This window comes from Dasypus novemcinctus, chromosome 15, assembly GCF_030445035.2.
Source record: "Dasypus novemcinctus isolate mDasNov1 chromosome 15, mDasNov1.1.hap2, whole genome shotgun sequence".
NCBI lineage: Eukaryota > Metazoa > Chordata > Mammalia > Cingulata > Dasypodidae > Dasypus > Dasypus novemcinctus.
In genome coordinates, this window is record NC_080687.1 from 62481501 (window position 1) to 62506008 (window position 24508).

The window sequence follows — 24508 nt, forward strand, 5'->3', positions numbered from 1 at the left end:
GAATGACATTGCAATGACTGATAAAAGACACTATATACGTTGCCATAACTTACAGTATTGGGTGTGAGAGAGTGTAAACAACAATGCAAATGATAATCCACGCTTAGTGACAATGCTTCAAAATGTGTTCCTCAATTGTAGCAAATGTACCATGCTAATGACGGATGTTGTTAATGTGGGAAAACGTGGGAGGGTGGGGGGTGAGGCATATGGGAATCTCCTATATTTTTTATGTATTAGTTATATAATCTAAGTATCTTAAAAAAAGTTTAAGTATATTTTAAAAAAAGAAGTAAGATATTATACTAGAGTTTCATCATATGGAAAGTTATGGTCACTATTCTTTAGCTCACCATCTAAGTGTACATTATAAAGCAAAGTGTATCAATATGTAATCAAATGAATCAAATAGTGTGAATAGAGATGTTGGGGAGAGCTTCAAAGGAAGAAGTGACATTTGATTTCATCCAGAAAGGATAAATAGAAACACCCTGGGCAATCATGGGGCAGGGAAGCTTGGAGGTGAGAAAAAAATCTTAAGTTTTTGGTAAATGGTAGGGAATAGTAGGGAATAAAGCTAAAAATGATAAATTTGAAAATATATTGTAGAAGGTCTTATAAATAATGTCAGAGAACTCAAGTTTTACCTTTTGGACAATAATACTTCCATTTTATGTATACTGTGGCATTACAGTCCAGAGGGATTACTGCTATTAACGTTTCCTTTAACTAGTTGGAGTTCAGGAACCTATTACAGATTTAGACTATCTGAACAGAAAATATTTAGTGAAATAAAATTGCATGCACTGTACAGAATTGTATTCCATCTTTCCCGATATTAGTTCATGTCCCTTGGCATAAAATCATACTTTAAAATACTTTGAGCTGCTTATGATATCTTTGGTTTTCAAGTATAATAGAGTTAAGATTTCATTATATATGCTAAGTATTTTCTTTTCAAAGGCTGAATGATGTTTGGTAGCATTCCAGTTGTACCTTCAAATTTTATTTACCATTTTTATTATTTCATTCTTTTGTGACCATATAAGAATGTTACTTAATTATCTTTTTAAAAGTTAGTTATTGATTACAAATATTTAGAAATTTTATTACAAAGACTAATACTTGTTACTAGTTTCAAACCAAATAAAAGATGAAAATAGGTCATAATATGTTTTGGAGTTTTGAGATTTGGCCTCTGAAACTAGACTGCCTGAGCTCCTATCATAGACTAACACTTTCTAGCTGTGTGACCTTGGGCAAGGTACTTATTAATCTGTTTGTGTCCCTGGCTTTGCCCTCTGTAACATGGGTATAATAGTACTTCCTTTCCTCATAGGGTTATTAACTAAGTGCGTGTACAATGCTCACATTCTAGGAACCCTCAATAAATGTCTTAGGTACTCAATAAAGTTAGCCGCCGTTGTTAATATTGCCATTATCATCATGGCTGTCTTTCATGGGTTTTCTTTGGAAAGATGTCAGCAGCTACAGGATTAAACTTGTTACCTTACAATTCCATCAATGTGTCCTACTGTGTGATCTTGGGATGGTATGTGGTACAGTACAGCTGGGTACTGTCAAGTTCACTCATTTAATCAACTATGATTTAGCAACTTAATTGCAGATTCAACATCTTGTTTATTTCTCTTTGGGTGCAGGAGTTCCCAAGAGTCGACGAGGAGAAATTTGGCAGTTCCTAGCTTTACAATATCGTCTAAGGCACAGATTGCCTAATAAACAACAACCTCCAGACACATCATATAAAGAACTTTTAAAGCAGCTCACTGCACAGCAGCATTCTATTCTCGTGGATTTAGGTATTTGTCATTTGATTATAATTTACTAAAGTAAATAGTAGATCCTTATGTTAAGTTTTTTTGGTGTTGATAAAGAGGATATGTTGCATACACAGGACTGCTGACCTTTTCTTTTTTGGAGGGCAGTTTGACTTTGGGTCTGATTAAAGACCCCATAATTGCGAGTATATTAAATGAAGTTTTCACCCCAAAATTCTCCTTCTGAAAAGGGAGACATCTTATATTTGAACCATTACCATTACATAAACCATTACTTTATGTAATGGTAAAGTAAAACCATTACATATTATGGGATGCTTGCAGTTACTGTATTTTGAACAAATGGTTTTACTTGGGATAAACATTAATTATTATCTAAATCATTGCTGGTTTTGAAAGCTTTTATAGGTCTTCTGATAGAATATATTAAACGGAGGGCTAAAACATTTAACAAAGGTACACTTATTTTTCTGGACACATGACCTCACTGTGAGGATATTGCTGGAAATAGGCCTTTACATACATATCACTTTAAAAAACAGTGCCAGAATTAGTGATTCAAAGACAGAATATCTGAAATGGAAAAGAGAGGAGAACAAAAAGAGAAGAGAATGGGAAAAATGGAACAGGGTCTCAGGGAATTGTATGACAGTTCAAAACCCATACACATACGAATTATTTGTGTCCTAGAAAGAGAAGAGAATGGGAAAGGAGCAAAAAGAATATTGAAGAAATAATGACTGAAAATTTCCCAACCCTTATGAAGTACATAAATATCAATATCCAAGAAGGACAAAGCACCCCAAACACAATACATCCAAATAGATCTACTATGAACACCTACTATATTCAGAATGACAAATATCAGAGATAAAAAGCAAGGAAAGATGAAAAAAGCAAGGAAAAAGCAAAGATTCACATAAAAGAGAATCTCGAGTAGATTAAGTGCCGACCTCTCATCAGAAACCATGGAGGCAAGAAGACAGTTGTATGATGTATTTAAGACACTGAAATAGAAAAACTTCCAGCCAAGAATGCTGTATCTGGTAAAGCTGTCCTTAAAAAATGAGGGTGAGTTCAAACAAAAACTGTAGAATATGTTACCAAAAGATCAGACTTACAAGAGATGCTAAAGGGAGTGCTACAGCCTGAAAGGAAAAAACAAGGGTGAAAGACTTGGAGAAGAATATAGAAATGAAGATTATTAGGAAGGGTAAGTTAAAGGGTAAAAATACAAACGGGTACAATATGACAACACCAAAGGACAAAATGGATGAAGTAAGTAATGCCTTTACAGTAATAACATTGAATGTTAATGGATTGAACTCCCCAAAAGACACAGACTGATAGAATGGATTAAAAAATATGAGCCATCTACTTGTTGTCTACAGACACAACCAGAGAAAAAATTTTCCATGCAAATAGTAACCAAAAAAGTGATGGAGTCATGATACTAATGTCAGAAAAAAATAGATTTTAAATACAAAACTGTCATAAGGGATGAAGAAGGTCATTACATATTAATAAAAGGGGCAATTCACCAAGAAGAAATAACTATACTATATATTTATGCACCTAACCTGAGTGCCCCAAGGTACATGAGGCACACGCTGGCAAAGCTGAAGGCAAAAGTAATAGATGTCTCTATTAGATGTCTCTACAATATAAGTTGGAGACTTCAATATACCACTCTCACTATTGAACAGAACATCTAGACAAGAGGATATTATTCAGGGAACTTGAATAATAAGATAAATAAACTAGTCCTAGCACACATCTCTAGAGCATTACACCCCAGAACATCAGGATATACATTCTTTTCAAGTGCTCATGGATCCGTATCCTAGATAGTCTATATGTTGGGTCATGAGACAAGTCTAAATAATTTTTAAAAGATTGAAATTACACAAACATTTTTTCTGATCATAACAAAATGAATCTGAAAATCAATAATGGACAGAAAAAGGAAAATTCATAAATAAAGGGAGATTAAATAATATGCTTTTAAATAGCAGTGGGTCAAAGAAGAAATTGCAAGAGAATTCAGCAAACATCTTAAGATTAAAGAAAATGAGAACATGATATATCAGAACTTATGGGACAGCACAAAGGCAGTGCTGAGAGGGAAATTTAAAGCCCTCAATGCTTACATTAAACAAAAGAGCTAAAATTGAAGATCTAAATTGTACACCTGGAGGAACTAGAAAAAGAACAGAAAACTAATCCCAAAACAAGCCAAAAGAAAGAATAGTAAAGATCAGAACAGAAATAAATGAATTTGAGAAGAAAAAAATTTAGAATCAGAAAAACCAAAAGTTGATTCTTAGAGAAGATCAACAAAATCAACAAACCCTTAACTAGACTGACAAAAAAGAGAGAAGATACAAATAAATAAAATCAGAAATTAGAGGGGGGGACATTATCAGTAACCCTACAGAAACAAGAGAGATCATATGATGATACTATGAATAATTGTATGCCAAAAAGCTAGACAATATAGACAAGATGGACAAATTCCTAGAAACACATGAACAACTTACCCTGACCCTAGGAGAAATAGAAGACTTCAACAAACCAATTACAAGTAAAGAGATTGAAACAGTCATCAAAAACATCCCAAAGATGAAAAGCCCAGAACCAGATGGCTTCACAGGTGAATTCTACCAGTCATTCAAAGACGACCTAATACAAATCTTGCTCAAGTTCTTCCAAAAAATTGAACAGGAAAGAACAATATGAAACTCATTCTATAAAGCCAACATGACCCTAATACCAAAACCAGATGAAGACAGCACACACAAAAAAGAAAATTACAGGCCAATTTCTCTAACGAATATAGGGGCAAAAATCCTCAACAAAATACTTGTAAACAGAACCCAAAAGCACATTAAAAGAATTATATACCACAATCAAGTGGGTTTTATCCCAGGTATGCAAGGGTGGTTCAACACAAGGAAATCAATTAGTGTAATAAGCCACATTAATAAATTGAAGAGAAAAATCACATGATCTTTCAATTGATACAGAAAAGGCATTTGACAAAATATGGCACCCTTTCTTGATAAAAAAACACTCCAAAAGATAGGAATAGAAGGAAACTTTCTCAATTTGGTAAACTGCATACTTGAAAAACCTGCAGCTAGGATTGAACTCAATAGTGAAACTCTGAAAGATTTCCCACTAAGATCAGGAGCAAGACAAGGATGCCCACTATCACCATTATTATTTAATATTGTGCTAGAAGGTCTAGCTAGAGCAGTTTCGCTAGATAAAAAAATAAAAGGCACCCAAATAGGAAAGGAAGAAATAAAACTCTGTTTGCTGATGATATGATCCTATATCTAGAAAATCCTGAAAATTCACAACAAAGCTACTAGAATAAACTTAACCAAGGACATAAAGGACTTGTATTCAGAAAACTACAAAACATTATTGCTAAAAGAAACCAAGGAAAATTTAAGTAAATGAAAGGACATTCTGTGTTCATGGGTAGGAAGACTAAATATCATTAAGATGTCAGTTCTACCAAAAGTGATTTATAGATTCAACACAACCCCAATAAAAATCCCAAGCCTTTTTTGCAGAAATCAAAAAGCCAATGATCAAATTTATTTGGAAAGGTAAGGGGCCTTGAATAGCAAAAAAAGTCTAAAAAAAAACAAAGTTGGAGGAGTCTTACTTCCTGACTTTGAAGCATATTACTTAGCTACAATGGTAAAAACAGCATGGTCCTGGCATAAAGATAGACAGATTGACCAACGGAACAGATTCAAGAGTTCAGAAATAGACCCTCACATCTACTGTCAAGTGATTTTTGATAAGGCTGTTAAGCCCACCTGGCTGGGCCAGAGTAGTCTAATCAATATGTGGTGCTAAGAGAACAGGATAGCCGTATCCAAAAGAAAGACAAAGGACTCCTATATCATACCTTATTCAAAAATTAACTCGGAATGGATCAAGGACCTAAATATTAAAGCAACAGCCATAAAACGCCTAGAAGAAAATGTTTGAAAACGTCTTTAAGTTCTATGGTAGGTGGTAGTTTTTAAACTTTATGCCCAAAGCATGAGCAACAAAAGATAAAATAGATAAATGGCATCTCCTCAAAATTCAACACTTTTGTACCTCACAGGTCTTTGTCAAAAGGGTGAAAAGGCAGCTGACTCAATGAGAGAAAATATTTGGCAATAACATATCCAATAAGGGTATACATAAATTCAAAGTATCTTCCCACAAATTACTTAATAATTACAAAGAAAAAGTAGAGGAAGCTTAAATGATCAAAGTTAACAAATTTAGGAGAAATTTAATCCTGTGCCACCTGACATGATGCACTGAGAACAACACAGTATGCTCCTGTGATAAACCTGCAAAAAAGCCTAACCCAAATTGAGGGACCTTAAGTCTTCCAGATTAAAGGACTCTAAGGAAAGTAGAGAAACATGATAACTATAAACAATAGAGGATCTTTGGACAAGTAAGGACCAGTTTAGATGGTTATGAATTCCAAAAATAGATATTGGATTATGCTTGTAATCTGATCTGTACCTGGGCATGATTGAGTTATGATTAGGGCATGGTGACTCACAGATAAAAGGCATGGCAAAGAACAGAGTTGGGGGGTTTTGATGTTGGAGTTTGAGGCTGAAGACTTAAGCTGGAGCCCCGGGAAGTCAGCACGCAGAGGAAAGAGAAGCCAGCCCCCAGAAGAAAGGAACCTTGAACCCAGAGAAAAACAAGCCCCAGGAACTTAGGAACCCAGGAAGCCTGAACCATCAAAGACGTCGGCAGCCATCTTTCTCCAAATAGACTTTGGTGAGGGAAGTAGCTAATGCTTTATGACCTGGTATCTATAAGCTCCTACCCCAAATAAATACCCTTTATAAAAACCAACCAGTTTCTGGTATTTTGCATCAGCACCCCTTTGGCTGACTAATACAACCAGCTATAAGAGGACATTATTGAGACAAATGATTACATGTGGGGATGATACTGAGCTATCAATATTACATTGTACTGTGGTTATGTCAGAGACTGTTCTTGTTCTGTGGATATATACCTGAAGAAAATATTTTTCTCAAAAAAATAGCAAAACATGAAAAAAAAAAAGCAATGGCAAAAAATTAATTAAAAAAATGACAACAACAATGCTAGAAGTGGTTTTGTAGAAATTATGACTACCTCCCATTTGGATGACTGGATAATTAACTGTTCTAATGTTATATGAATAGGTACTTGCAACTTGGGGCAGAATTTCCAGTGACAATGTCCCAGAACAATTTTTTTTTAAATGCTGAATTTCAGATAACGTGGAAAGCAAAAATGGTATCATTAAACAGTACTGTCTCTAATTTTTCTCTAAGTTAAGATAATATATTTTATTATTTTAAAGTATCTAAATTATTGAATTAAATAGTTTTCATTGACATTTGACTATTTCTCTGTAGTCCTGAAAGTTGATACATATAAGGTGGGCAGATATCTTATTTAAGCCTATTTGGGAAAAAGAAATTTCCTTATATTCAGGTCCACCTTATACAAGGGCATTAAAAAATCATTGGCAAAACCTAGTTTGTACTTCTGTTGCTTTCGAATGACAAATAGCTTTTGTTGGAAAAAGGCCAACTTTTAAAAAGAAATAAAATGTGTATTTTACAGAGGTACAGATAACTTGAGTACTTGTCATGATTCTACCACTAACTGTGGTCTTAGATAAATTACTTTGCTTCTGGGTGTCAGCCCTCTCTGTTCAATAAGGGCTCTCAACTATACATGGCTCCTTGCAGATCTCTGGTTCTTTGAATGTGAAATGGTGATGCAAATATGATTTGGAGCCTTGCAATCAGGGATAGTACAGGTACATGTCCTTAAAGAGAGGGAGATGATGACATCAAATTTCAGGAAAAAAAGAAAAGAACCTGGAAGAAACTTCTTGGATAGACAGATAAAAAGTTCTAAGAGAGAAAGTAAAATTGAAATTTAAAAATTGCTTATTTGACTCTACCTGTAGCCATCTGTTTCCTCAGAGTTCTTATTTTCTCCTTATCTTCCCCTTACCTACTCTGGAGAATTAATCTTATCAGTTCCTGGTAGCATATGTGGTAGGAAACATTTTAAAATTAGGCATTTTTGTAAGTTCTAATTCACATGAGCAATCATTTTACAATGAAGTCTAACATCCCACTTCATTTTCTTGACACAAGGAAATCAACTTGCCAGCGATTTACAGCTTTGGTGGTGAAGATGGGTTTGTTTCAGTATTCAGTACCAGCTCTTTAGTGATCCAGGACTGACTTTGTTTGCTAGCTGAAGTGTCTCCATGGTAATTTTATACCCAAAGGTGAATTTTGGATGGGAGTTTATTTGAATTCAGCTTGAGCCTGTAATTTCCTTGTCCTTTTTAGAGATTGAAAAAGGAATAGGTTTCAATGTGGCTCACGGAAGTAGTTTCAAGCAAAGGATGTTTGGAAGAAAAAAAGTATTTCCTGTAGAATAGACTGAATGTAAAACAAAACAACCCAAAGAAGTCCCTGTAGTGTCATAATACAAGAAAAGCAGGAATGAATCTGTGGACTTCTAGATTTCCTTTTAGGTAATATGATAATTCTTATAGAAGTCTGCTTTTGATTATAGGATGGCCTTTACGTGAATTTAGCATTTGCCTTGCTTTTAGTGAGAATAAATTTTTATTCTCCTGAATATGACCTTGTTTTGCTGGTAGATTTTTGTTTTGTTTTGGTTAGAAATGAGTGATATTAGCATAGAATGTTTGCTCCCATATCATATATGTGAGATGGGGACTTCCGGGGGACTTGAGACTTGCTATAGAGACAGTTTTAATTAGTTGGAGTAACTCTCCTTGGTTGTAAAAGAGTGTTAGTTTATTCGTAGAAGTCACTGAATTGCAATTTCCTTCTGGTCTCCACAGAATCTGGACTTCTTAGAAATATTTCTTTTCTTTTCCTCTGCAGGAAGGACATTTCCTACTCACCCTTACTTTTCAGTGCAGCTGGGGGCAGGGCAGCTGTCACTCTTCAACCTCCTGAAAGCCTATTCTTTGCTGGACAAGGAAGTGGGATACTGTCAGGGGATCAGCTTCGTGGCTGGAGTCCTGCTTCTGCACATGAGTGAGGAGCAAGCTTTTGAGATGCTGAAGTTCCTCATGTACGACCTGGGCTTCCGCAAGCAGTACAGGCCCGACATGATGCCACTGCAGGTGAGGCACCTGCTCACGAGGAGCACGTGGGACTATTAAACCGGGTCTCTCAGCAGCAGCCCTTTTCTAAATCACAATCCATATTTAAAGACGATGGTACCCAATGCTTTAGATCTTGGCTAAATGTAGGGGTATGTTTTAGTTTATTGTTTTACCATGGGATTTTGAGTTATGATAAGCCTTTAAATGTGTGAAATCCATCTTCAGAATAACTTTTCCATGAAATTCCTGGAGAGAATAAATCAGCAATTTAACAAAGTTGGTGGGGGCACAAGTCTCTATCCCCTAAATCTGTGGGTTTTGTGGACAAAGTATCAAATCATCTTTGTTAACTTTTTCTTCCCTTGTTGATTGAAAAGGATCTGTTGTTTAAAATCTGAAAATATTATTTTTATTCTTTCACTTTGGATGCTTAAATGCAGATATCTATACCATGGTTCTTAAACTTACTACACCGGCCCTCCTTTATCTTAATGCAAGATGGACCCTTTGGGTGTAAAAGTGTTGAAAGCCTGGCATGCTTTCCCAGTCTGCTTTTCTTGGCCAGCTCTGAAGAAGCATCATTTTGAGTGTTCAGTTACTTCAAGTGGAGGTACTCCCTGCCACTGCTATCCCAACTGTATTTTCAACTCCCTGTTGACACATTTCTCCCCTCTAGTTTAAATTTCACTTTCTTAAGTGTATTGATTTCTAACTGACCATTATAGAGGTGACATCTCAAACCACCTCTACCTTTCAGTTTTAAAGCTTGTAGTTGTAAAGATATAAACGAAGATTGTATAGAGAGGAATGTTAAGGTGCTATTGCTTTGAAAATTAGGTACACATGACCCCAATTAGTCATAACATTATGCTTTAGATAATAAATGAAATACTTTAAAAATGTTTTAAAGATACCTTTCCCTGGTTCCTAATGATTAGTTTTGGCATTTAATCCTGTAATGACTGACCTATAGGCAAGAATGGGACTGGGACTGTTTTCCCTATTTTATTATAGTAGATGGTATTTTCTTGAGGGAAGGAGTGGAAAAGTGCTCCATTTTTCATTACTTCCTTCAATAAAATTCTCTCCATTGGGTTTTCTGGTCTGAGTTCATATGGAGGGTGGTCATCAGGATATGTAATTACAGTGATTTGATTTCCTGCTGATCACTATTCATATATCTGTTAGCCGCTACTAGTCAAGTCAGCGACTATGGAAGTTTTTATCTTTTTACTTTATTGCTCAACAGTTTTTCTTATGCCACTTAGGAAGCATTGTCACTCTTGTAAGGAATTTCTGACTTCCAGAAATAACAGTTTGGTCTAGCTAATATTAGAATTTCAAAGAAGAGAAAATACCTGTGCGTAGTATTTGGTTTTGGTGCATAAATAGAAAGATAGTGATACTAAAAATGCAATAATTTTTCTATTTAAAAATTCCTCATCAATTTGACATAAAAATTCATTTAAATAGAGTTTTACCTTAACATGATTTGCAATTACCAAGAAATATTTTATGTCCACAATTATGGAAATGAAGTTGTTTTAAAATCTCTTATGGCAGCATTCTAATAGGCCACAAGATTTGGGGGATCGTATTCTAGGAGAGTGGATCTTTTTGCTCTATAAAGTAGGATGCAGCGCTTTTCCACTATCTAGAGCAGAAAATTGCCCAATCAATATGATTTTCAGAAGTAGACCAAGATGCCTGTGGCAGCGGAAGCAGCAGGAGCTTGGAACCCGTCGATGGGAGATCTGATTCCCTGCTTTGCTGTTTGTGAATGTGGTTATCCAGGTTCTCCCCGTCAGTTACTTTAGCTGGAAAATGGGGGTTCATGGTGGGGGTTGGGAGTGGGGGGTGGGGTGGAGAACTCTTTGAGCTTTAAATACCTGTGTTCCATCCTGTTTTGTGTCTGCTGTTTTCAGTGTTAAATGTAAAAGCATTATATTGTTTTCTCTGAAGTCTTTATCTCCATTTTCTTTCACCATCTCTCTCCACCCTTCTCATTTCTTTACAACTTTTTCTCTCCTCCAGTTCTACCTCTTCCATCTGAATATTTGCCATGTTATTTATATAAGAGAGAATGGAAGAATTGTTTAGTCTTAGCCAATGGAATTTTATTATTAAAGCTTCTTTCTTTCTTTAAAGATTTATTTATTTCCCCACCCCGACCCCGGTTGTCTGCTCTCTGCTCTTCTTCTTTGTCTGCTTCTTTGCTGTCAGCGGCAGGGAATCTGTGTCTCTCTCTGTTGCATCATCCTGCCCTGTCAGCTCTCCGCGTGGGCGGCGCCATTTCTGGGCAGGTCACACCTTTCCCTCGTGCCTTGCGGCTCTCCTCATGGGGCACACTATGCGCGTGGGGCTCCCCCACGCGAGGGACATCCCTGCGTGGCACAGCAATCCCTGCGCACATCAGCACCGTGCATGGCCAGCTTCACACGGGTCCAGGCGGCCCAGGGCTTGAACCGCGGACCTCCCATGCAGTAGATGGACACCCTAACCACTGGGTCAAGTCCACTTCCCTATTAAAGCTTCTTTAAAAATAAGGCTGAATTGTGTTCTTACCTTTTAAAATCTAAATGTAAGTATACATTGATAGAAGAAAGGTTCTCAACCTTTAGAATGTTGAAAGAAAAAGTCAGGCCCTGTTTTTTTTCATTAACTGTTGAATTATTGCTTCTTTGTTGTTATAATCACAACTGAATAAGAACAGAATGCTTTTGATGACATGCTTTCTTTTAACTCTGCTACTTAGATTTCTTTGATTTTTATGTTTGCCAAAGTGTTAATTCTTCTATTGATAGAAGCTCATTATGTCTGATTTCTAAACTGTAAATGAGTGTTTTAGAACCTTTATGTTTGACTCCAGTTGAACTTCTTATTTTATAACTGCGACTTCATGTGGCTCCTTAATTCCTTCCTTTTATAGCTTGTGTGGAACCTCAGTTTCTAAAGACATATATTTTAGCTTAATAAGGGTCAAAGAAATCACTTGCTGCGTTTCTTCATGATTTTTAATTTTGTGCTCTAAAAATAATAATCATTGAATTCATAATATATACTGGTTATTTTATATATTTTTATAGAGCTAACTAAGGTGATATTTTGACTATTTTTATGTGAAACAATTTGTGCAAGATTTAATAAAATATCATATATTTTTTTCCCGTTTTTTTTAAAATTTATTTTTAAGTATATTTTTTTGAATATACATTGATCACAAAAAAGTTACATTAAAAAATATAAGAGGTTCCCATATATCCCACACCCCACTGCCCCACTCTTCCCATATTGTGGCACATTCACTGCATTGGTAGTTGCTGAGGGCAAGGAGAGGGAAGAAGAGATGTGATGTGGGAACATTTTGGGGACTTGGAGTTGTCCTAAATGATATTAGGACAGATGCTGGACATTATATATCCTCCCATAACCCACTGAATGTATTAGGGGAGAGTGTAAACTACAATGTAAACTATTATCCATGTGGTGCAGCAGTGCTCCAAACTGTATTCACCAGATATCATATACATTTCACACCAAAATGTCAAGTTGATATATCCAGTCAAGGAACCACCACTCATGTTTGAACTATGTAGATAGAAATCTAAATTATCGCATAATTCACGAATTTGTTTATTATTTACCACAGCTTTGTTTTTAGCTATCACAGACATGAGACTTTAAAGGTCACTTTTGCTGTCTTTATAATTTTTATTTTTAAATGCTGGGTAATCAACTCAATAGCCAAACTAAATAAATTCTTCTTTTAATCCAAGTAATATTCAGGAAAGACTAGACTTTTTGCTTTGATCCTTTTCGTCATGAAAAAAACCATGTGCTGCTGAATGTCTTGGATATTAATAACGAATATCTCAAGCTTTGTGCCCATAGCATTCTAAGTTTACATTTTGTCATAACAGTGCAGATTTTTTGGTGAGTCTAAGTGATAGGTCCATCATATATGAGATGCTGGACCCAGCGGAGACAAACATTCCTTGTGCACTGAATATGGTAGATTTTACAGAATAGAGTTTTCTGGGATTTGCCTGAAATTAGAATGGATATTCTATGAGCATCCTGAGCCGGACAGTTCCGATATTCCAAAAGCAATGCCTTCCTACAACAGGCATTTTCGCATATATACATGCCTTCCGTGTATGTTTGTGAAACAAAAACATATATGATAGAGAAACTCACTCAGTAGTCTTAGAGATGGACTTCCTGTACTTGCTTTAGTGATCTCAGTTAACTGAAACTGGAATTTACTATCAGCTTAAAAGTAATAAAATAAAGTAATAATACTTCTATTATTTATCTAATATGTGTGAATTTGTTACTAAATATTAGAGTACTAAAATGAAAGCTAGTTTATATTATGCACACTCAAGTATATATATATTTCATTTTTCTTCTCCAAATTAATTTTAGATTCAAATATACCAGCTCTCAAGGCTCCTTCATGACTACCACAGAGATCTCTACAATCATCTTGAAGAGAATGAAATCAGCCCCAGTCTTTATGCTGCCCCCTGGTTCCTCACATTGTTTGCCTCTCAATTTCCATTAGGATTTGTAGCCAGGGTTTTTGGTAAGAGAAGCCTATGATCAAATGGAACAGTGTTATTTATTCCAAGGAATGTATTTCGTAGCCGTATGGTTTTATCATGTGTTATACATGTGTATACATGTATACATGCGTTGTCATGTGTTATACAGAATAGCAAATTGCTAGTGGAATTTAATAAATGTACCTGGCTCTATCTGATAGTATTTAAAGCCTTATTGGTTTGAACTAAAATTCAAAGTAAAAGAGAAAGAGAAGAGGAAGAATTGGACTTTCATTTGTGTCTAAAGAGAGGACTTTTTTAAAAAAAATTCAGAACCAAGGACTCATTTTGCATAATTTTCCAGATATTTATATACAACTTCCCTACCTCTGCTTTTTTCCTTCCCCATTGTCCTCTTCAACTTGAATACAAAACAAAAAGGAACATCTCTCTCTGGTGTCAACAGAAGTAGCTATATTAATGTGATTCGAATGGCATGTCTTGATCTGACTTTTTGTGGTTTACAGTGCAACTTTAATTGCTATTTCATTGCTTAAATGACTCTTTTCATGCCAATGCGGTGATGGTAGCCAGTCTCTATGTCTGTGTGGCTCAGGGAAAAGTGCTAAGCTCAGGCAGTATAGCCTGGGGCAAGTTATTGAGTACCTGTTATGCTCCAACTGCAGTGCTAGCAGTAGGAATAAAAAGAGAGCCACTGGGGACCCTCAAAGCTGTCCACAAGTTTGTAAGGTTTGTTCAAGCCAGTTATTTAAGAAGCAAAACAACAACAGCCAAAAAAGAAAAACACACCCATGTATTTACTGGAGGTTTATTCTAATCATGTGGTTTATGACCTCAATGCTCTCAAAAAAGTTTCCCACAATTTTGTGTTTTGCTCAACTATCTGGTAACCACGGTCAAAGTAGTCAGTATTCACAGCTGCACTTCTGTTGAATTAAGGCTGTCTTGAAATTGTGAGAATTGACCCAATTGTAGGTCATTGCCAGCATTAAAAAAAGGAAATAGAATAGTATACAGTGAAAATATCAAGAGTATTACAAATAGTAAGGAAAAATGTTGTTTAGAGAAACTTCAATTTTGAGAATATATATTCTGAGAATATATAATAGGTGTATACAGTGTCTTTCTTATTGGAAGCTGTGGTTAGCAAAATTTGAAAATACTACCTTAGCAGTAATAAAATCTGTAAAGTACAAAGTGCAAAGAATAAAACCGACGATGCAGTAAATCAAACATTCGCCAAATTCCTTTTTTTTAATTGAATATACATGATTGCTTTGGAACTTGGGTTCCTTTTAATGGAGCTTCTGTAAATCCTTCAATTTATATATTTTTCTCTTTTCAAAGAACAGTTTATTTCAAAGCAAAATGATGTTTCAGGGCGTTTCCCTTTAACTTACCCTTGGAAGCATGATATCAGAGATCAAAAAACAAATCTCCCCAGTCATCTAGTTCCTCCTATGAGACTATGAAAGATGCTGTTAACTGTGCAATAGCTGCTCAATCCTTTTCTTTGAATTTAGTAAAGAATAGAGACTGTCAGGAAAGAAAAGATGCATGAGGAAGAAGAATGACCATATTTGAAGTACTTTTTTTGCAATTTCTTTTTTTTTTTTTTGAGTCCCTTTTTTTAATATTTTTTTAAATATTATTGATTAAAAATGACATAGATTGAGAGAAACTTTGAACATTTCAAAATGATTGCATGTTTGTATTTGTTAAGAAGCAGATTCAAAGTTCAGGTACCTTTTCCCTTCGTTTTCCATTTCTGATACAGGTCATTTATTTGTTCTGATTTTTCTTTTAAAATCTTTTTTTAAAATGTCTTGCTCTACAGTAGGTTTAGTTGCATATTAACAGGAATATTTACATTTTTATTAGAGCAATCAGAGTTATATAGCATTAACTGGTTCTGTTGATTTGTTTCTTATTCCTGTTGTGAAGAAAATCTAAGCAGCAGTTGAATACATATCTCTGAGGTTTACCTTATGAATTACATCATCTCTATTAAATTTGCCTTAAAATTACAAATACACAGACAAACATATATGTAATTTGTCTTTTTTTTTCCACCTTGGCCTTATCTGAGATTTCTAAATGCATGAAACAATTATGAAAATAATTAAACCTTTGTTTATTCAGTCATATTAATTTTTTTAAGAAAATCAGGTAGTTTTGACCAATTTTATTGCCAAATGTTTTCTGATCTAGCTGTAGCAATTAAGAAAAAAAAACTTTATTACAAAGAGCACCTTTTTTACAGTAGTGGATGCATAATTTTGATCATGAAAATCTCTTTTTTTAGATATTATTTTTCTTCAAGGAACTGAAGTTATATTTAAGGTTGCACTTAGCCTCCTAAGCAGCCAAGAGACACTTATAATGGAATGTGAAAACTTTGAAAATATTGTCGAATTTCTTAAAAGCACACTACCAGATATGAACACTTCTGAAATGGAAAAAATTATCACACAGGTATGATTTAAATGATAACACTAAGATATAAGATTATATGGCAGTCCTACTGATTACATGTTAAACTTGTCAGCATAGAAATGCAGTTTTGCTTGACAGGTAGTAATTTTCCAGCTTTTTTGGTTTGGTCATTTTATATAGAAATGAGACTATTATGAAACTTCTGCACTGTGATAATGTGTACCTGGCTATGCCCAGGAGAAGTGAGTGAGTGCTGTAGTGAGTTTTTCAGGAATCCTTTCAATTTAAGCTAATAGTAAGACTGATGATAGAACTCCTAGAGATAGGGAGACCTGAGGAGAAAATGAGACCCACTTACATCTTGTAATATTGTAAATTTTGTTTAAAATTACACAATGGAGTACATACGGCAAAAGCGTAAGCGTTGGAATTATAATAGGAAGCACTGGTTTGCATCCTTCTCCAGCTTAGCGGTTGTCGGCTTGCACGTGTCACCTTCATTTTTTGAACCCTGTTTTGTGAGCTCAGAAATAAACAATATCTATCCAAGAGGTTTTGTAGGCTTGAATGAGGAGAGTCTATGTATCAGTTGGGGTCCTTAACACAAAACAGTCTACCTCAATGAATCACATGAAGGTACCTTTTAAGGAGGTGTGGGTGGGGTGAAAGAAACCAAAGATGGATATCACGGTGCCCAGGAACTACAGCAGAAGGAGGATGCTCCCCCTGATGCTGAGGGGGGAGGGAGGGGTATAAGAGTGCTATCGGGCCAGTGAGAGCTGGCACTGTGGAGAAGCGGGTCTCTGCTTGTTGTTGTCCTATTGGAGTCAGTAAGGAAGGGCGGGAAGAAATACCACAACCTCTCTGGGTCCTTTATGATCTCCTGCTGGTACTTCCCATGGGCCATACCCACCCAGAAGCCAAGTGCAAAGCAAGTGTGGGGACAGTTCACAGGGGTCTGCCTCTCAGGACATAGAAGAGTAGATGAGGGCAGAGAATGGAGAGTACCCATCACCCCATAAATCTCTTGGTAGGGACAAGGTAAAAAAAATAAGTGGTAGTTTTCTATTGATGTTCAGATGTCATGAACAAGCTTAGAAGAAGATTTGTTGATAAGACGGCATGCTTTAAGAGCATTGAACAGTTAACCAGTTTCCTGGAGGCACTTGGGATAACAGAGGATCAAATTTTGATCAAGTAAAGGGGGATTTGAAATCCTGTTCTGATGCCCTGCTACTTACTACCTGTTTGACCTTGGGCAAGTCACAATCTCTCTGAGTATCAGCTCCCTCCCTTACAAAATGGGAATCAAAAGAATTGATCCATTACATTTTCATGTTATTTTTAGCAAATGTAACCAATGATATAAATTTCTACACTGTAATTCACACTGAAAGTAGAGTTATTATTTTATCACAAATAAAATTTTGTTTTCTTTGGAAGCTAAATCATGTTTATTCCATAAGTATTTATGAAGAGTTTTTTTAATTAAAAAAATTTTTTTTGAAATAATTTCAAATTTATGGGACAGTAACAAGATCTGAACAGTTTTTATATGTTAAAATGCTTTGTAAGCTGGAGAATACAGTTTTATGTGCCTATTTATTGGTTTATTAATTCTTTGGCAAAACCATTTTGATTGGCAAGCAGTCTGAGATTGTGCTTTTAGAAGAGAGGTGATATCTGATTTGAAATCAGATCACATCTCTTCTAAAATTAGTGAGGAAATTACTTGGCTTTCGAGATCATTACTAGGATTAATGGCTAAAATTTATAGGCAGGCAGATTTGGACTCAATTTTAGAGAGAACTTTATAACAATTAGAGTTGATTAACTATGGAATGAACTGCTGTTGAAGGACACCTTGATTAAGTTTACTTTTGGTCTTTGTAAAAAATGCAACTAATCTAAGAAATCACAGAGAAGAAACTTAAAAGTAACTACAAATATCAACATCTAGAGATGATAACCTTTTAAATTTCCTTTCACACATCCCTCTTTGTTTATATACATATAGAGATATTTATACATTTTTACATAAGTAGAATCATGCTGTACAGGATATTATATAACCTTTTAAATTAAAATATATGTAAAGTCTTAGAAATTTTTCCATGCCAATAAATAGAGATCCATAACAACATTTTAAGTGATTGTATAATATTCCATTGTAGGGCTTATTTTAGAAATGATGCTTGTTTGAAAGGACTGACCAGGTAGCCTGGAAGTTCCCTTATTTAAATTCTAAGATTGGAATATCTCTGATAGCACTATGGGAAGTCAGATTTGACATAATGAATCAGAGCAATCATAAATAATGCAGTTTTTATGGTTTCTTTTCTCTCCATAGTGTTAGTGTAGACATCATTGATTAAATGGCTGCTACCACCTCACCTTCACCCTCGCAAGTTTAGGTTAAGGAAGTTTACCTGCCCTCTAACTTTTAAGTTTACTGTCTTCCTCTAGGGCAGTAATATAGGATTGCTGAAGTAGCCCTAATGAAACCTTATAGCTAGGTATAGTGCTCAAGGTATGCATTTTGAAGATTCTCTGTGTGGTAGACTATGTATCTCTTAAGATATTCACTTGGAATAGCAAATGGATTTTTTTTTTAATGTTACGGGGCCCGGGGAATGAGTCTAGGACTTCATATGTGGGAAGTGGGTTGCTCAACCACTGAGTCACAGCAGCTCCCCTGAGTTGGGTTTTTCATTTGTTTGCTTGTTGTTTGTTTTAGGAGGGGACTGAATCTGGGATCTCCCATGTGGGAAGCAAGTGCTCAACCTCTTGAGCCGCTCCCTGCAAATGCAAAATATAAGGCATTTCTGCTCCATTGACAAATAAATTATTATAGAAATACCCTATGCAATTTTGTTACTAATCAGCAAAGATGTTCTCTAACATAGGTAATAATTACTTTTCTAATGTTGTTTACCTGGTATACTACATTTTAGGTTATGAATATTTTGGTTGAACATTAACTTTTGCTAGTGACTTAGTCTCATTATGAGACTGTTTCAGTTGCTTAGAAATAATTTACTTTTACTTATATTGACAATCAAACTTCTTTCTTTTGGCATATCTTTATATTCCTCATTAATAAGCATTTGCAAATATATATATGAAATATACCAAGTTACACAGATTGTGTACAAACTGAAGAGCAGACTAACCTGTGATGTTTCCATGGCAGGTTTTCGAGATGGATATTTCTAAACAGTTACATGCCTATGAGGTAGAATATCACGTGCTGAAAGATGAACTTCAGGAATCTTCATATGCCTATGAAGATAGCGAACCTGTGGAGAAACTGGAGAGGGCCAATAGCCAGCTGAAAAGACAAAACATGGACCTCCTAGAAAAATTACAGGTAAAGAGATACAAATTTAACCAAAAAGTTCTTGACTGCCTCCTGCATGCACACAACTACACTGGCAGTGAGAGGGAGGTAGAAGTGAATGGAACCATTGCTGACCAAGGGCCTATGTATGAGACTGTGTCCAGGTGCTTTGGGGACTACAAAAGCATGTTAAATCTAATTATCACTGGGGAGATACAATGGACACTCACAAAACAGTTAAATGGCAATTCAAAGTGGAATATGGTTAAGTACATGGGATGTAGTGCATATTTGGCTGAGTTCAAGGCAGGAAGAATTGACTATGGAAGATAAGGAAAATCATGAGGGAGTTGGGCTTGAGCTGGCCTCTGGAAGGTTGATGGAGGAAATGGGTGAGGAGGGTCTATAAGGTGAGTGGGGCGTGAAGGGAGGCTAGGAGGATTGGTAGGCAAGGAGAGTGTGGCAGTGCCACATGGTTAGCTTAGCATCAGTTTAAGATTTATATTGGGGAGAGGTGGAATAAATACGATAATTGGAGATAATTTTCAGCATAAAGCAGAAGGACGTGGCTTTAACCCTGTAGATAAAGGGAAATCTCTCAACCCTTTTGAGCAGTGCTTTAGAAAGATCAATCCAGAAACCCTGATGAGAATTGGCTGGGGGTAGGATGACCAGCTAGAAGACATCAGTAGAAATCTGACAAAGGACGATAAGAATTGCCTGGAGTGAAATTCACAGAAATGGAAAGAGAAAGGGCTATTTCTGAGATAACGGAATGAAAATATTTAACACGTAGTTCCTGCCATCAGAGTTTACAATTATTGGGAATATAAAATACTATATATGTACTTATATGCTCTCACAAATACAATAAGCAATTTATTACAAAGCATTATTGAGCATCTGTAACTGAGTATGTTGTGTACAGTGTAGGCAGGTGCTGAGGGGGGGCAATGGGTTAGCACTAAAGTACTTGGTTTCTTCTTAGCCCCCACTTCTTTCCTAATATTGCGCTTGACCCAAACCAGAAAACAGGAAATCTCTTCGCTTCTATGTCATGAGTTCCTTGGCAAGACCAGCTAGGAGAGAAGTAGGTTAGAAAGGAGAGAACTCTGGTGTAGTTGCCCCTTAAGAGTAGGGGCGCTACCTTCCATCACTTCATTCTACATTAGCTCTGCTCTTGGAAAATTCCTCCTCTCTCATTTGAAAAATGCTGCCTGTTTTCAAAAAGAAAAATAAACATCTGATGTACGGTCCCTTAATACCTTGATTTTTCATTTGTGAGTAATTGAGCATTTTTTAGTAGGGAACATGGGTTTGTACCTGTGTTTCATAATATAATGATTTTTATGAACTGTTGCAAAGTTTGTCGTTGGCAGTTCTATATAGCCATCATGTCTGGGTTCCTAAGTTATGTGGACACTCCTAATATCCTTAAAAACTGGTAGAATCCCAAGTAGGTGTCTAAGAAACCCTATATTTTCCATTAGAGAGTGAAGCCTATTTAGTCTGCAAAGTAACTGTCAAGTGTTTCCTGTTTCCCCCTCAATTACTCCAGATCCCATCTATTCCAGGGGATTACCAGTATGTGTAGAATAATATTTCATATTGCATTATTGTTGTATTCAGTAAGATGAGACAAAATCGTATTAGTACCATTGTTATATTTTTGAGAAACCTAAATATCTCATTTGATGGAGGTTTTCAGAGTATTTGTGCCACATATTTTATTACATAGTTTGATGTAATTGTTATGTGTGTATATCTATATACATACATACATACGTATATATATATAAAGAGAGAAAGAGTTTGTATGTGTCTGGCTACTGCTACAGTGAAGAACCAGAATCTTCAAAATTTTGATTGGGAATATTTTTGTTTTTGTCAAACAGGTTGCTCATGCTAAAATCCAGACTTTGGAATCAAACCTCGAAAATCTTTTGACCAGAGAGACCAAAATGAAATCTTTAATCCGGACCCTAGAACAAGAGAAAATGGCTTATCAAAAGACAGTGGAGCAAATCCGAAAGTTGCTACCAGCAGATGCTCTAGCCAGCTGTGAAGTGCTGCTGAGAGACCTCAACTGCAATCCTAATAACAAAGCCAAGACAGGAAATAAGCCATAATTTAAGAAGTGCCATCTCAGCAGAAAGTGTGATTTAGAAGACTGCAGAGAGGAAGAGTGTGCATGCTGCTGGCTGAAAGTTGGACACCGGAGCTGGTGAGCGCCACCTGCTGCTGGTGCTGAGCTCCAAGGCAGAGCAGGTGCACTGCCCTCTCCTTAGAGTGTGTGGATCCTAAGCCATTGTACATATGTAGACTGTGTGGTAGTGGTGGTGGGGGTTGACTGTGTACATATATATAAACTAGACATAGAGGATTCATGCCTTCAGATAAAATCAGTAGATGTACATTTAGAGCAATATTTTTTTTAGTCAAAACTTCGTGAAATCCACATGAAAGGGAAGTTATAAAGTGAAATTCCCCTTGGACATGTGAAATCTTTTCATCTTTGTAGTTGAACAAAGCTAGAGCATCTTTGTATATTGAAAAATACTTGAAAAAAAAATGAATGTATATTTTTATCCAAAGAATGGCATGTTTCACTCAGTGGTGGAGGGGGCGGGGTCGGAGCAGTCGTTGAACTTTATGTGTATCTGTCTTAAAATCTGCTGACATTGTGTATATGAGGAAAGTGCCTAACTGGCAGTCACACTCCCATGGGTTTTACAGGAAGATGGATGGGACTTTCCTTGCTTCCTGCCTTGTGCCAACTAGCATGTTGTCTCGACCTGCATTTTGAGTCTGGTTAGGTATTACTTTAGACAAAAGTAAGGAGAAGCCAAGGCCCAGTGGCTGAGTCTACCCAGCCTAAGGTAAAGGAGAACGTTGCTAATTTTCTAGCAAATTAGGCCAGCGCTGTTATTCAGACTAATAAAAGCAGGCCTCAACTATTTAATATAGAGCCCAAATCTAGATTACTTTTCTCCCTCATTACCCCCTACCATTGTGAAATGACTCCCCTTTACCATCACTGGCAAGGATTTGCTATTTTCCCACCAAAAGCTGAGATCTCTTAATTTAGGAAGGGAAGAATAAGGAAACACAATTACGATCCGTTTTCTAAAGATGACTTGCTATGTTCAGATCCTTCCTTCCTTCTTTCCTTCCTCCCTCCCTCCCTTCCTTTCTTCCCTATTTTTTTGCCAATTGACAGGACCTAATAAACTCTTAGTCATATTTTCCTTTCATTTGAAAATGTATGCGAACTGTGAAATATTTAACAATAAACTTTGTTGAAATCCATTGGAAAGGAGGGGGAAAATGAAAATGGTACCACCCCATCTAAAACCTAGGATTCTGCATTTGGACTTCAACCTCCTCAGCCTACAAATAGCTTATTAAAGGATGTTCACACATGGTGGGGGCAGGGAAAGAAAGTAATTTCGAAGTACACACACAATTCTCTGTTTCAGAGATGATTCTACAATAGTGCCTCTGAAAGCTAATGCAGTGTTTTTGCCTTTCAAAACAATATTAATCACCACTGCTTTTTGCAGTACTTGTATTATTGCAGGTGGAGTATCTGGGTTAGTTTTCTTTGAAGGGAGTTTCTTATATACCAAGTTGAAATTTATTGCAGAGGAATGGAGTAAAGCACTAAAGTTTCAGAAAACCTTGATAAGCTGATGACAAGCACCTGAAAACCACCTTTAAACTATTACTCAGTGTCAATATCATGAATCTTGTTATAGATAAGCATGTCCTCTAATCCAGTTAGTTTTTTAAAAAATCCAATAAAGTCTTATTAGTAAAGTTAATGTATTAATAACGTCTGGGTTTCAGTAGACATTTAGTCGGGATCTCCAATTGATTTCTTCCTAGAATTTCCTGAAAATTTCTTTATTTGTTGGAGGGTTTTTCCCCTACCAGGAACATAACACATATCTTGTTATGGTCTGGTGATGAAAATTACCAATTTATGTGGTTGATACACAGGTGGTAGCCAAGGAATCTTCAAGTTAGAAAATAAACTTTTTTTTTTCCTGTTGTCATTTAAGTAAATTTTATTCTTGATGTTTAGAGTCAACATTATGAGTTGAATCATTGTGTTCAGAGATTAAGGTGACTTGCATACAATATTTTCTTTTGAAAACAAATTTTCATTTGTGATTTTTAAAAAATGTTGCATCAGTTATGTTCCATGCATTGTTACATCTTCATCAGGTTAATATAATGTCTTGTTCATTTCCAATAAATATATTGCTGCAGTTTCCTTGGTTTATTGGTATTACATTTGTATTTAGTAGGAGAGAAACAGCTTGTGATTAGAGTCCTTTATAAGATCTGCATGGGCTGGATTGTTACTACTTACCATTATAAAGACAATTTTAAGAGAACAGTTATGAAAGCACATTATTGGTTACCAATTTCAACTCCTTTCATAATGGATATCTATAAAAATAGAATTTGTATTCTGCCCTTTTATTTTCTAGACCTCCTTGTAGATAGCAAAGGAGAGAAAGAGGATAAGAAAATATAAAATTTTCAAATTGGCTTAGATCTCAAATAATTAAGAATTAAGTTCCCTTACTGATGGATATATGAATGTGTTTACATTATGTATATCTTTAAGAATATTCTTAGATATCATTGCATTCCAATAAATGGATACTGCTTCTTTTGCTAACTTTAGGACTAAAACTTTAACTGTTAGTACTGCATATAGTAGTTAAACATTTTGAGAAGGAATCAGTGTAGGTTTAAGTGGTATAGTCTCTTAATATCCATGTTGACTTATGACTTTTCTGACAGTTTTCTGACAGTTTCACTATTTTTTTTCCTCACAGTGCTAGATTAGGAATAGGAAATCTATCATATATGACATGAAATATTTAATTCTCTGCTATGATGTGCCACTCTTATTAACTGTGACATATTAAGAAAAGCACTGGATTTAAGGTAGGATGTCTTAAATCTGTTGGTTCCACTATTTTTCTTTATTCATTCAACAAATACTTTGTGTGTGCCTATTCAAGCTAGGTGGTAAGTATTCAGGGAGAGAAAAGATACATTCCTCATCTTTAAGGAGCTTGCAGTCTATGAAAGAATAATTAGACAACATGAGAGGTTATGCTGTAACTAAAGTATGAGAGTTATTGAA

At 35.7% G+C, this 24508-nt stretch overlaps 1 protein-coding gene across 4 annotated transcripts in view; it reads left to right on the top strand.

Annotated features, from left to right (window-relative positions):
• TBC1D4 (TBC1 domain family member 4) overlaps nt 1-23620 on the top strand; it is a 237751-nt gene extending 214131 nt beyond the window's left edge. For all 4 annotated transcript variants that reach the window (XM_012520062.4, XM_012520059.3, XM_071208259.1 and 1 more), the window contains 6 exons: nt 1662-1820; nt 8771-9015; nt 13426-13585; nt 15871-16040; nt 19195-19371; nt 21237-23620. In XM_012520062.4, the coding sequence (XP_012375516.2) occupies nt 1662-1820; nt 8771-9015; nt 13426-13585; nt 15871-16040; nt 19195-19371; nt 21237-21470 (1145 nt within the window). In that variant the 3' untranslated portion in view covers nt 21471-23620. The remainder of the gene's footprint in view (nt 1-1661; nt 1821-8770; nt 9016-13425; nt 13586-15870; nt 16041-19194; nt 19372-21236) is intronic.
• Nucleotides 23621-24508: the final 888 nt, after the last annotated feature.